This window comes from Saccostrea cucullata, unplaced genomic scaffold, assembly GCF_032062105.1.
Source record: "Saccostrea cucullata isolate Sc308-1 unplaced genomic scaffold, CSIRO_AGI_Scuc_v1 ctg1178, whole genome shotgun sequence".
In the NCBI taxonomy this organism is placed as follows: domain Eukaryota; kingdom Metazoa; phylum Mollusca; class Bivalvia; order Ostreida; family Ostreidae; genus Saccostrea; species Saccostrea cuccullata.
The window spans coordinates 32564-45563 of NW_026925933.1; the positions used below are offsets into that span (position 1 = coordinate 32564).

The window sequence follows — 13000 nt, forward strand, 5'->3', positions numbered from 1 at the left end:
GTGAAGAACATGCAATTTTGCTTCACAAGTTCACAATACCTTTCAAAACTTCACAGGAAATGAAAATCAATTTACTGTACACATAAATTCATTATATTTGCCATATTTTTACTGTATATGGCATTTATGATAAAAGTGTTTGTTAACAGAAGGATGGAAAAGATAGGAATTCAGCAGATAGAAAAACAATATGAAGTAGAAAATAGGATAAACAATGATTGGTCTATTTTGGTTGATTTCAGTCTTGAGACAAATGGCAGACTGATGGAGTTGAATCATAAGACAGGGAAGCTACAGGTCAACTATGGTGACCGCCTGGTGACCTTGATGAGAGAGGTCAGACAGCTGAGTGGAATGGGATTCGCTGTCCCCGCCAAAATCCAGAATGTCAGCAATACAGCTCAAAAGTTCTACAGGCACGGGGTCGTACTGAAACAGGTAAACCATGTACTTAAATTAGCCCCTTTATAGCAGACCTGCTTATAATGAATTGATGATTACAGAAAGTGATTGTAATCCCTTGTGACTTCAAAATACTGTAAATATTATATTTGGCTGTGTATTCTTTTTAGGGCCTTTGGCGGAAAGAAACTTCCGCTAATTCAAGTACAACAATAAATGTCTTGCACACATACTCATGAATAAGAACATTAAGAAATGCGCTAAATCAAATCTACGCTAACTTGTCCAAAAGTCAGTTTCCGCCAAATATCGTACACGCCAAATATAATACATTTACAGTATAGGTTAACCTATTAAAAACAATGAATAAGGCTTATAATGTTGCAAAATCATCCATCCCTGTCACTTCATTATAAGCAAGTCTTACTGTATTCAGTCTTTTATAAGTCTTTGCTCCTTTTTCTGTGGAAAATGAAAATTATTAGAGAAATTTCTTGAATATTAATAATGTGTCTAATATACTACTTTACAGGTGGCCCATTTCTACAACACCTTGGACCAGCAGATGATTGAAAGCCAGCAACCTATGATGTTGAATTCAGCCATTGCTTTTGAGAAACTGGTGAAGAATCCCAAAACAGGTTAGGAATTTTCGTAAATATCATCATTTCTTCCCTCAATTTTTCAGAATTATCATTAAGAAATGAAATAGCAAGTGACCATAAAAAAAGTAGAAAGGCATTTGAGGTTCCTCCCATGAAAGGACGGTTATGATGGAATAACTTAGGGATTTTGTCATATTAGACAAGGAAATTTCCCAGCCCCCTGGTCTAAGAGACAATCCTTTTGATTCTACAGATTTTTTGTTCACATTTAAATATCTGTGCTTCTTATCATAACATTTAAAAATATTCTTTATTACAGGTAGCAAAACTAAAGGTGAGAATGTTGAAATCACCTGGAATGACCCAGAGGAACTAGACAACTACATCCGCAAACTCCAAAAGGCTGCAGAAAGGCTGACCACAGAGAATAGGAAACTAAGGAAATGTCACCTGACGGTGTGTGAGAAGGTTCAGACATTGATGGGGGTGGACTTACTCAGACAGCAGCAGAAGTGGAAGGACGGGCTAATGGAAATCAGACACCTCATGGCAAATCTGGTCCAGCAGGTACAAGCATGATATACTATGGACAGTGATTAAAATAAACCATAAAAGAAAATATGCATAATGGTTTATTAGGACGTACACTTTATATACTAGCTAAATTTACCACCAACTAAAATTAGTCTATGTGTCCCTGATATTATGTCTCACATTTTGATGTGAAAATGTACATTTTAATGTAACATTAAGTTTCATCAAAAGACCTGAAGTGAAAATTTTAAGATGAAAATTTTTTAGTGTAGTCTTATCCATTTACTTCTTTGGATACAAAGACAGGAGAAATTTAAATTTTACTTCACTGTATTTTTAATAATTTTTCTATGTGACAGGGATTTTCCTCTGACCACATGCGGCCTTGGAAGGCCCACTGGGACAGACAGTTGTATAAGGCTTTAGAACATCAGTATCAGATGGGACTGGAGGCTCTTAATGAGAATCTGCCAGAAATCAAAGTGGAACTCACTTACAGGTACAGTAAAACACGCCTAAAGCGAATCCACATATAATTAATTAACACTTGCAGCAAAGTAATTTTTATTCAAGGATATAACAAATTCTGCCTAGGCCATCTTTAAAATAATGTTTGCTTGACTTCTCCATGACTGCAAAAGAAATTGAAAATCTTTTTTTCACAGAATAACAAACCTTTGTTTATGGGATAATGGGAATGAAAAGAAAAATATATTGTGTACTTAAAAAAGGTTTTGAGTTGGGCCATTTTTGAAAATAAAAGAAATGCTTGGTCAAAATCCATAAAAAACCCTTGAGGTAGTAAATGGTCAGATCAATAATAACTAAATCCTATCCATGTCACAGGATAAAGGGTGTTTTTTTTGGTAAATTATCAACAAAAAAAATGTTTACAGACAATAAAATTTTTGGGTAAATTATGTTTTCCTTACTCCTCTTTTAGACAACAACAACTTCAGTTCCGTCCTCCATTTGAGGAGATCAAAGCCAAGTATTTCAGGGAGATGAAGCGCTTTATCAGTATACCCAACAACTTCAAAGGAGTAGGAGAGGACACCACCAATCTGATATTCCCCGCCATCATTGACAGAAACGCCGAGGGATTCATCACGTGTTATAGGAAAGCTGATGCTCTCTTCAAAAGACTTGATGCAGCTCAGCATAAATTCAAGGTTAGTCATGAGCAAAATCAATAAAAAACATTAAGAATGTGCATTTTGCTTAAATTCATTGGCAAAAATGTTTCCTTTTTTATTTGCATTTTTAGTTGGGGGGGGGGGGACTTGAAACAGGCCATTTACGTCCACCTGTGATTTCAAATTTGCAAAATGCTGTAGCAGTGTAGTAAATTGTTAAATTCTCATATTTGTGATTTAATGAAGGTTTTCCTTTCTATAATATTATTTTCTTTGCTTAATTGTCAACAGGAATGGTGTGTCCTTGGAGCGATTGACCTTGACCAGTATGTAGAGGACAATCTCACTGATTTGTCAGACTGGGAGAAAAACTTCAAAGGCTTAAAAGCCAGAGGCAGGGATGCTGAGAAACTTCCAAGGTTTGGAGATTATTTTTCTTTGTGTCAAAGTGATTGTGTACTTAATTGACATACTCACTGTAACAGTTGAATATTTAAATTTGTCTTCTGTCTTATTTGAATCTAAAATAATTTCAGTTCAAATAAAATTTCTGTTTTCAACTTTTCTAATCTTCAGTTATACAGAAAAACCTGGAAACTGGTCAGGTTCAAAGTTTGCCCTTTTGGAAGAAAATTGCTGTGCAGTACATTTGTTATATGAATTTTTTCAATATTTGTTTTTTAGTCAAATCAAAGTGGACTGCATCACAGTCAATACAAACCCAGTGAAGGCAGTAATTGATGATCACATCCAGAGGTTGTTTGATGCCCTTTTGAACTCTCTGAGGAAGGCCATTACTTTTGAGGTCAATGCTATTGACACTTTCCTCAAGGAAGCCATGGAGACTCTGTCACAGCGTCCACAAACTGTGGAGGAAATAGGGGAAGCCAACGGCAAACATGCTGAATTCCTCAAGAAAAAGAAGGAGGTTTGTAGTACCTTTTAAAATAGGAATCTGTAAAGAATGCCTTGTCCTGTCTTTCAAAATTTGCCCAATGTAAGGATTTTTTTTGTTTTGGCTAAAAATGAGCATTTTTACATATTTACTATATTGTTATATAATCCCTAAATTATAAAGTTTGTAAAGTACTGTCATTCAAATTTTTTTCAAAACTGCTTTGTGAATTACACTGTAATACCTATTACATCTGCAGGTGAAAAATTAGCTCCTTTTTTCCTCTTTACAGATCCAGCCCCTGTTTCTGAAGGCTGAGGCTAAGAACAAACTACTGCGGTCAGTGGCTGGTGGAGGAGTAGATTCCCTGAGCTCTCTCCAGGCATTCTGGGACAAGTTTGAACTGATGATGGAGAGTCATCAACTCATGGTCAAAGAGCAGGTTTGTTCAAAATAAAGGTCAAAGTTCAAGGACTAATTGTTTAAATGCCACAAAATGTATAAATATATAAGTTATTGAAACAATGAAAATTGCTTTAAATCAGTAAAGATCTGTTACATTATTGAGTACATAAAACTCAGTCAGATTTATATAACTGAAATTTGCACTGACAAGGTACTTTAGGAGAACAAGGTTCTAACTACAATTCAAACAGTAGCAGGAACCATGGACTCAATTCAACACTTCTCTGATAATATATATATTGACATTTGAGATTCCAATATTCAAATAAATTTATTCATTTGCTTGAGTCATATGTATTTCAAAATAAATATTTTCTAAATATTCAGGTTGAGGTGATGAAAAACAATGTGGACTCCAGAGTGAAGGCGTTTATCCAGGAGGTGGAGAAGTTTGCGGCCCGCTGGCATCAGCTGAAGCCCGGGGATGACGCACTGGACGGGGACAGGAAGAAATGTGAGGCGGCGGTACAGGTCATCAAGGACAAACGACAAGAGTTCGCAGAGCTGGAGAAGACTAGGGAGACTCTGATGTAAGATTTGTTTGATTTTTCTATAATTACTATTATAGAGAATATGATTTAAATTTAGCAAACTCTTAAGTATATTAAAATAAAGTAAGATCTTTGATTAATCAATTTGTTCTCACTTTGAATATTTCAATTAGTATTTTACCCAAATATAATATAAATTCTGATGTATTCACAAAGGCTCAAAATGGAGTAGTAAAGTAAATTTATAAAACAGTTATTTTAACACAAGTAGAGACCATTTTATTAAAACTGTGTTTTGTGATTTGGACAGTTTAAGTATTTTCACATATCCTTGATTAGACATGACTGTGAACACTTTGGGATGGAGCTGCCAGATCTGGAGATTGCTAACGAACTGAAGGGAGACATGGCTAACTATGAGAGTATGTGGGGACTGTACGAAGACTTCAACAATGGTCTCCAGGAACTGGCCAAGGAGGACTGGATCTCATTCAGGTTCTTATGTCTAAGTTTTCAGTACTGTTATAGGCACCAAAGTGTGAATTTTCATTTACAAAACATATTATTTGTTAATTTTGAGGTACTGTATTTTGTGTGATGGTGGTTAATTTTTATGTATTACCTTGAACAGGAGCAAGGCTTATTTGTTTGAGGAGTTCTTGAGTTCTTGGTATGAGAAGCTGAAATCTGAAGAGCCCACCACAATGACAGTTAGGCTACAGAAGGACATTGATAAGTACAAGGTCAAGCATTTATTAACTTCTAAACATAATTATATAATGTTTAAATTGATTTTGAGAAGAAAAATTTTTTTGATATGTGTACATTTTTGAATCTGCACTAAAATTTTTCAAGTAAATTGATTCTCAGAGAGGATGATTTATTCCTAATTTTGGAAACAACTTGCACTTTTGTCATTTTCTTTCTTCAGAATGTGCTGCCAGTGCTGAAATGGGTTCGTGGAGAGCCTCTTTCTCAGGATCACTGGATGGAACTCTTCCGTCTGCTCCACATGCCAAGGGGAACCACTCTGGAGAAACTAAACTTTGGACAAGTCCTGAATGCCAGCGATGAAATCATCAGAAATGCCGATGCCTTGAAAGAGTTGAACCAGCGAGCCCAGGGAGAGGTGACCATTAGGGAGGCCATCAGGGAGCTGGACTTGTGGGGGGCCGGGGCAGTGTTTACACTGACAGAGTACGAGGATAGTAAGAAGAACAACATCATGTTGATCAAAGACTGGAAGGACCTCGTCAATCAGGTAAAGAGGGGGTTCTGTCTTTTAGTTGAGAATGTGATTGAGAGGATTTAATCCCTTATTAGAGAACTTGTCCCTCATTTTTTCTGACTGAAAGTTGGTCAAGTAAGTGTTTTCATACTTAAGGCCATTTGCAAGTACTTTTTTCAGATGAGTTTAATATTTGACATGTATATGGAAAATGATATGATTATTACTAAAAGTTATATTTCTTAGTGGCATATTTAAATTGCATCTTTAATTAGATACAGATTAATCAGTTACTCTCCTATTTCTTTAGGTCGGAGACAATCAGGCTCTGCTACAATCACTGAAGGATTCCCCTTACTACAAGAGTTTTGAAGACAAGGCCTCGGTTTGGGAGCAGAGGCTGGCAGATCTGGATGAGTACCTCCATAACCTGAACCAGATCCAGAGAAAGTGGGTTTATCTGGAACCCATCTTTGGTCGGGGAGCTCTACCCAAGGAGCAAGGGAGGTTCAAGAGGGTAGACGATGATTTCAGGTATGCATGAATGATAACCATTTGCTGTAACAGTAGCAAGACAAAAAAAATATTGCAAATATGTTTCTGTTCTGTGTTTTTGTTCACAGTTTGATATCAGTACATTACTAAAATATTGAATTGTCACTGGTATTATTTTATTTCAGGAACATTATGATGGATGTCCGTAGAGACAACAGAGTTTTGTCATTGGTCAGTAAGGCTGGACTCCGGAATCTTCTGACCACCATGTTGGATCAGCTTCAGAGATGTCAGAAGTCACTCAATGAATTCCTGGAGGTAAAGTTTACAATGTGATCCGTTTGAAATTTTAAAATCATCATCAATTTGAATCCATGTTTTTCTTAATGCAATTTTTGAGAAGCTTTCAACATTTTGATTTTCAAAATATATTTGTAGTATTTTGAAAGGTACAACAAAAAATTATATATATTGATTTACATAATAGGAAAAGAGCCTGCTACTTTATTGGAGATGACGATTTACTGGAGATATATATCCTAATGTTATCCAGATTGAAGAAATCCACAGTGTGGAGTTTGATGACAACGCCTCACACATTCTGGCTATGAAGTCATTAGATGGAGAGGTGGTACCGCTGCTCAAGAAAGTCAAAATCATGCCGGAAGTGGAGGTCAGTGAAAAATAATTGAGTTTATTATTCATTTTAGTTTATATTCATGTATGAATTTTTAGTTTTTACCCCATTACAGACATTGTATTTGAAAATGTTAACAAAATCTTGCTCCTTGCATATTGATTGATATGAGGAGTAAATGCAATGATGTTAGCAATTGTATTTCATGCTGTTAATCTTATGTTCAGTATTTGGATTCAAAGTTAACTGCTTAAAAACTGAATTGAAATTTTCTTTTTATTTTAAATAAGAACTTTCTATCATTTTAACATGTGTGACTTCTGGAATTTCTCTATTGAAGATTTATGAATATGTACTCTAGGTTTGGCTTGGAAGACTTGCTGATGAAATGAAGGAAACATTACAAGAACTCCTAAGGGAATGTCTGAAGGATGCCAAGGGAGGCAAAGGAAGTCTGGATCCAGGGAAATATCCATCTCAGGTAAGGATAGTGAAATTAGGAGTGTTAGCCTGAACAAAGCTGAGTGTTGATCTTAACAATTAAACCTTGTTATCACGAACTTGATGGGTTCGAGATATAAAAAAACTTGCAAATTTTCAGAGATTTCAAAATACCGTAATTTACGGAATATAGGTCGATACTTTTTTCCTCAGAACCGCTGGGGTCGACCAATATTCAGAATTCGACCTATTTAAGGCTCAAGTTTACGAAAAATGCCCCCAAATCAGTAAAATTTGCGTCTATTTCAAAGCAAATTTCACTTTTTTGATTATTTTTGCAAAAAAATAATAATGCCCCGGTAAACAATAACATATTTATTCTAAAACTTTCTACAAAATAAATTCCATTAATTATCCGTTGATGAGAAAGTAAAAATACATTGCTTCACCTATTAAATAATTTTGTATTATCCATTAACATCATGCGGTATCCATCTTGTGAAGCTAGTTATTTTGTGTACTAATGTAATGGCAAAAATAAGAAAATTTTCACGATTACAACTATAGTGTTTTTACCATTTATTAGTACATAAATTGAAATAGTATATTAAATATTTTTTATTGTCTTAATTTATGTTTATTTAAATGCAAAATGAGTGAAATAATTTGTTGCCTTTAAAGCTCGTACACAAGAAAGTACATTGAACTACCGGTATACAAAGATTGGCTCTAACAGAATTTTAACCTGTTAATTTTTAAAGGGATTTACACTGTTAGGCAAAGGTGTTAAACAACACCTGATTTTATAAACCCACGTGCCATTATAGGGTATTAGTGTTACACATCATTGAACAAACAAAGCCGTGAAATTCATGTTGACAGTCAAATTGTGAATGTACTCTCAATTAAATTTATAAATTAAACTTATTAGAGTGTTAATATGATTTAAATTCTTTACTGTTGCTTGATATATATTCAATGGTCATTTGCGTCATTTAGCCAATCCCTGGAGTAGAAAAATAACAATGGCGGACATCGAAGTAATTGTCGTCCACCGGTAAATACTGTCTGAATAAAATTTATTAGGAATGTGTCCAAGTTATTCGGAAATCGGAATTGCTATTCTTTGGTCTCGGGTATTTCCCGAAATATAGCTGTAAAAAAAAAATAACGTATTTAGGTGTTATTTATGCCTCTGATTTAACAACAGTGTGAAACTACGGAGGCATTGATTGATTGAACACGCAAGTTGGAGAAAAATAAGTAGTAACACAATTCAAAGAAGTTTTAACTACATTTTTAAAAAAACTTTATTAAAATGCTGTACTCATTAAAATAGCTGTTTAATTTCTTGATATATCAAAGGAATATATTCTAGGGTTTTGCCTGTAATATACGTTGATTGAGACTTAGAAACTGGGAAAGACATGTACTATATAAACATTTGGATTTTTCAAAAATTAAGGCTGAAAATGAACCTTTCGACCTATATACCCCATCGACCTATAATCCCAAAATTACGGTATTGAGGGTAAAATATTTTAATAAAAAATGATTAGAACTTCAAATCTATGATATTCTAGATATCAGTGTTCGAGATACCTAAGTTCAACTGTATGTAACTTTGCTAATTTAATAGGGGGTTCAAATAACAAAAAGATTTTTATATATTGTTCTCAGAGTGAAATGTCTCTCTGCTTTTAATTACAGATTCTATGCTTAGCTGAGCAGATCCGCTTCACTGAGAGCTGTGAGCATGCCATCTCCAAGAGCTCCCTGGCTCAGTACAACAAGGAGTTAGCCTCCCAGCTAGAGTCTTATACTGATGTTGACCTTGGGGACAGTAGCAGTGACACCCAGACACATGTCCTTGACCTGAAGTTGAAGGCCCTTATCCTTGACACCATTCACGCCATTGATGTGGTTCATCAGCTGATGCAGACCAACACTCGCTCACCTGCGGAATGGATGTGGAATAAACAGCTCAGGTAAGAATGGCATATTGTAGGTGAAAATTGCAGTATTTAGAGGAGAGATTGGGTAAAAACTGGAAAACTTGTGTGTAGTGTTACAAATAAAAAGATTGGTATAAGATGTTGTAAAATTGTCAGCAACATTTTTAGTCACAGTGTATAATTCTTATCTGAAAATACATTAAAGAAGATAGAATTTGTTTTATATTCATAACATTTCTCAAAATTCCATAGTTCAGTGCATCTTTGATTTCCTTTCAGATTCTACATGAACAGGAAAGGCCTGTGTAGCATACAGATGGTGGACGCTGAGTTTGAGTATACTTATGAGTATCAGGGCAATGCCCCTAAACTGGTCCACACCCCACTGACAGACAAGTGCTACCTGACACTCACTCAAGGTTATAATCTGAGAGAATTTACATAGACTATATGGAAAATACTTTGAATGAAGTGACATTGTATATTTGTTCAGTGATAATGTCTGCGAATAAATAAGTTATTTAAAGAGTTCCCGAGATTAATGAACAAAAATATTCCAATTTAGAAGTTAAATTATGCTTGCAAAAAATTTCAAAAATATATGCATAAATTTTCAGAATACTAATCACTGCATCTACATTTTGAGTACTAAATAATGAAATTTAATGAATTTTATTATAGGTATGCACATGGGCCTTGGAGGGAATCCTTATGGTCCAGCAGGTACAGGGAAGACTGAGTCTGTCAAGGCCCTGGGTGGATTGTTTGGGCGACAGGTTCTGGTCTTCAACTGTGATGAGGTAAATAATCTCCAACATTGACAAAGCTATGTGAAAGATATTTTGATTTGGCTTAGTAGAAATCAATGATATAAGGATATCTAGATTTGGCTTGGTAGAAAGTCAATGATACACTTAAAAATTTTATCTAGATATTGGTGTATGCAGAGACGTATAATATGTCAAAGTGTTTTGGGTAGAAAAGAGAATTGAAAAAACTTTTTTTCACAACCATATCTCCGTTGATTTGAACAGGGTATAGATGTGAAGTCTATGGGGAGAATCTTTATTGGTCTGGTGAAGTGTGGAGCCTGGGGCTGTTTTGATGAGTTTAATCGTCTGGAGGAAGCCGTGCTGTCAGCTGTATCCATGCAGATCCAGGTCATACAGGACGCCATCAAAAACCGGGCCCCCATGGCGGAACTACTGGGCAGAAATGTAAGTCTTTATATTCAGGAAAAAAGCATGAACATTTCATGGACAATTCGTTTCAAATTTTTGTACTATGATTGAAAATGTTTCATCATAGAAACCATGCACTACTTAATACATGTTTTATATAGTAAAACTCATTTACAAAGAACTCAGTTATAAGGTAATCTTGGTGATAGCTTTGGGAACTTAGCATGAATCCATTGATCTATTCTCATGTTGTTCCCATATGGATATAAGAATTTCATTGAAAAGGAAGTAAAAATCAGTCCCACTGTCTTCAATATCATTGAGTATTACTGTATAAATTTGCTCTTTTCTTTATCAGGTGGAGATTGATCACAATTCTGGAATTTTCATCACCATGAACCCAGCAGGCAAGGGTTACGGAGGTCGACAGAAGTTACCTGACAACTTGAAGCAGTTGTTTAGGCCGGTAGCCATGTCTAAACCTGACAATGAACAGATCGCAGAAGTCATTCTCTTCTCTGAAGGATTCAAGGCCGGCAAAGAGCTGGGCAGAAAACTGGTGGCTGTGTTCAACCTGTCCAAGTGAGAATAATTTTATTTGATCAGAAATTTAATGATTTGGAAGAAAGAGCCTAGTGTTAGATTTCAGATCTGATGAACATGGATATTATATCAAATACTTTATGTGTACTTAAAATAGTGGGTTGCATACACGGCTTTGGGCATAGATGACCCTTTTGTTCACTAAAACATGTTTTTGAAAATGATTTAAAAATTATATATTCATGATTACACCAACAACTCCATTGATTGCGCTAAATTTTGAATACACCAAATTATGTACACGTACAGTATATAAGTAGCTCTGGTGCAGATAACCCTTTTCATTTATTTTTGTCTAGTTACTCAGATCAAGTGAAGAAATTTTACACATATTGACCAGAAATATTTTTGAATTCAAATTTTTGATATTTTGAAATTGGGACCTACTTCTAAAATAATTGCATGCACAATTTGAAATGAAGTGAGAATTTAGTATTCCTATACAAACCCCCCAAGATTTCAAGGTTGAACATTTCTGTATAACTTTTAGGGAGCTATTAACACCACAGCAGCACTATGACTGGGGATTGAGAGCCCTGAAGACCGTTCTAAGAGGCTGTGGAAACCTACTGCAGCAAGCCAAGAAAAAGGATGGTGGGTGTCATATCTTAACTGGCACAATACCTTAACTAATTCCTACTATTTGATTATGTCAAATGTAGTACATATTTCAATTAAACTGGGAAAATTACATCTTAAATTGGGGTGAAAACGTTCTTATTAATTCAAATTTCTTTTCTATGAAAAAAAAATAACAGCTAAAATAGACAACAGATTTGAGGCCAAGTTAGTGGTACAGGCTTTGAGAATCAACACTTTGTCTAAACTGACCTTCTCGGACTGTGCTCGCTTCAATGCTCTGATGAAGGACGTTTTCCCTGGAATTGAGTTCAAGGACATAGAGTTTGAGGAACTGGCAGCTGCCATTAGATCTGTGTGTGAGGAAAAAAACCTGAGGGTCAATGAAATCCAGGTAAGAAGAATTTAGAATATCAGTGAGCTATGCCTATTCTGCAAAACTGTTACGAGTACAGGATGTTGTGAATTCAGGCAGAATATTTTATTCCCAAAATATTTTGTTTTGTGTGCTTTATACTATCCTTTTAACCTGATGTATTTTTAATATCTGGACAATACAGTACACTTAATGAGTGATTTGGACAAGTTTTACTTTAATTGGCAAAAGCATAACTTATTTAGCTGAAAGAAGTTTAGATAGGGTGACACAAACTTGAGTTTATTTTCAAAACTGAATCCACAATTTGACTTTATTTGTATGGCAACTGTAGTAAAGAAATTATGTAATAATCTTCACTCATGTTCTTTATAATATAGCACCTCATACATTTGGATTATTTATATTTTATTCATAGGAATGTGTTCATTCTTTTTAAGGAAATTTTTGCTGCTTTAAGCAATGTTCTATACAGTGTACCACTTTGACCTACTTATTTTTTCTCCCTCCAGATCAAGAAGGCCTTGGAGCTGTATGAACAGCTGAGACAGAGGACCGGGGTGGTGGTGGTGGGCCCCAGTGGTTCCGGTAAAACCACTCTGTGGGGCATACTCAGATCAGGGCTTTCCAAACTTGGCAAGGATGTCAAAAAGTACACCATGAATCCCAAAGCCATGCACAGGACACAGGTAGGCATTCCAACCTTCTATGCTAGTGTTTTCATATGGAAGATGAACATTGATTCTCTGTTATCTTTTTAATCATATTGAAGCTTAGCTAACATGAAGAAAACATGTTGAACTTGTGGTTTCACACAGTACACACTGATCTGACACAATGTCTTGATGTCTTATTAGTTGCTGGGTCAAATTGATATTGACACAAGAGAGTGGACAGATGGAGTCTTGACCTACAGTGCCAGACAAGTGGTCAAAGAACCTCAGGGTAGGTTTTAAGTATTAACAATGTGCCAACAA

The 13000-nt window shown here is 35.3% G+C and overlaps 1 protein-coding gene across 1 annotated transcript in view; it reads left to right on the forward strand.

Annotated features, from left to right (window-relative positions):
- LOC134270102 (cytoplasmic dynein 2 heavy chain 1-like) overlaps positions 1–13000 on the forward strand; it is a 36699-nt gene that overhangs the window by 3950 nt on the left and 19749 nt on the right. The window contains 26 exon segments of the mRNA XM_062752276.1: positions 243–438; positions 935–1043; positions 1327–1574; positions 1901–2040; positions 2485–2713; positions 2969–3096; positions 3362–3605; positions 3865–4014; positions 4365–4567; positions 4868–5023; positions 5160–5271; positions 5460–5789; positions 6067–6290; positions 6437–6583; positions 6739–6785; positions 6788–6924; positions 7250–7369; positions 9040–9317; positions 9564–9703; positions 9966–10084; positions 10319–10501; positions 10824–11047; positions 11559–11662; positions 11827–12041; positions 12536–12712; positions 12881–12968. Coding sequence (XP_062608260.1) covers positions 243–438; positions 935–1043; positions 1327–1574; positions 1901–2040; positions 2485–2713; positions 2969–3096; positions 3362–3605; positions 3865–4014; positions 4365–4567; positions 4868–5023; positions 5160–5271; positions 5460–5789; positions 6067–6290; positions 6437–6583; positions 6739–6785; positions 6788–6924; positions 7250–7369; positions 9040–9317; positions 9564–9703; positions 9966–10084; positions 10319–10501; positions 10824–11047; positions 11559–11662; positions 11827–12041; positions 12536–12712; positions 12881–12968 — 4448 coding nt within the window.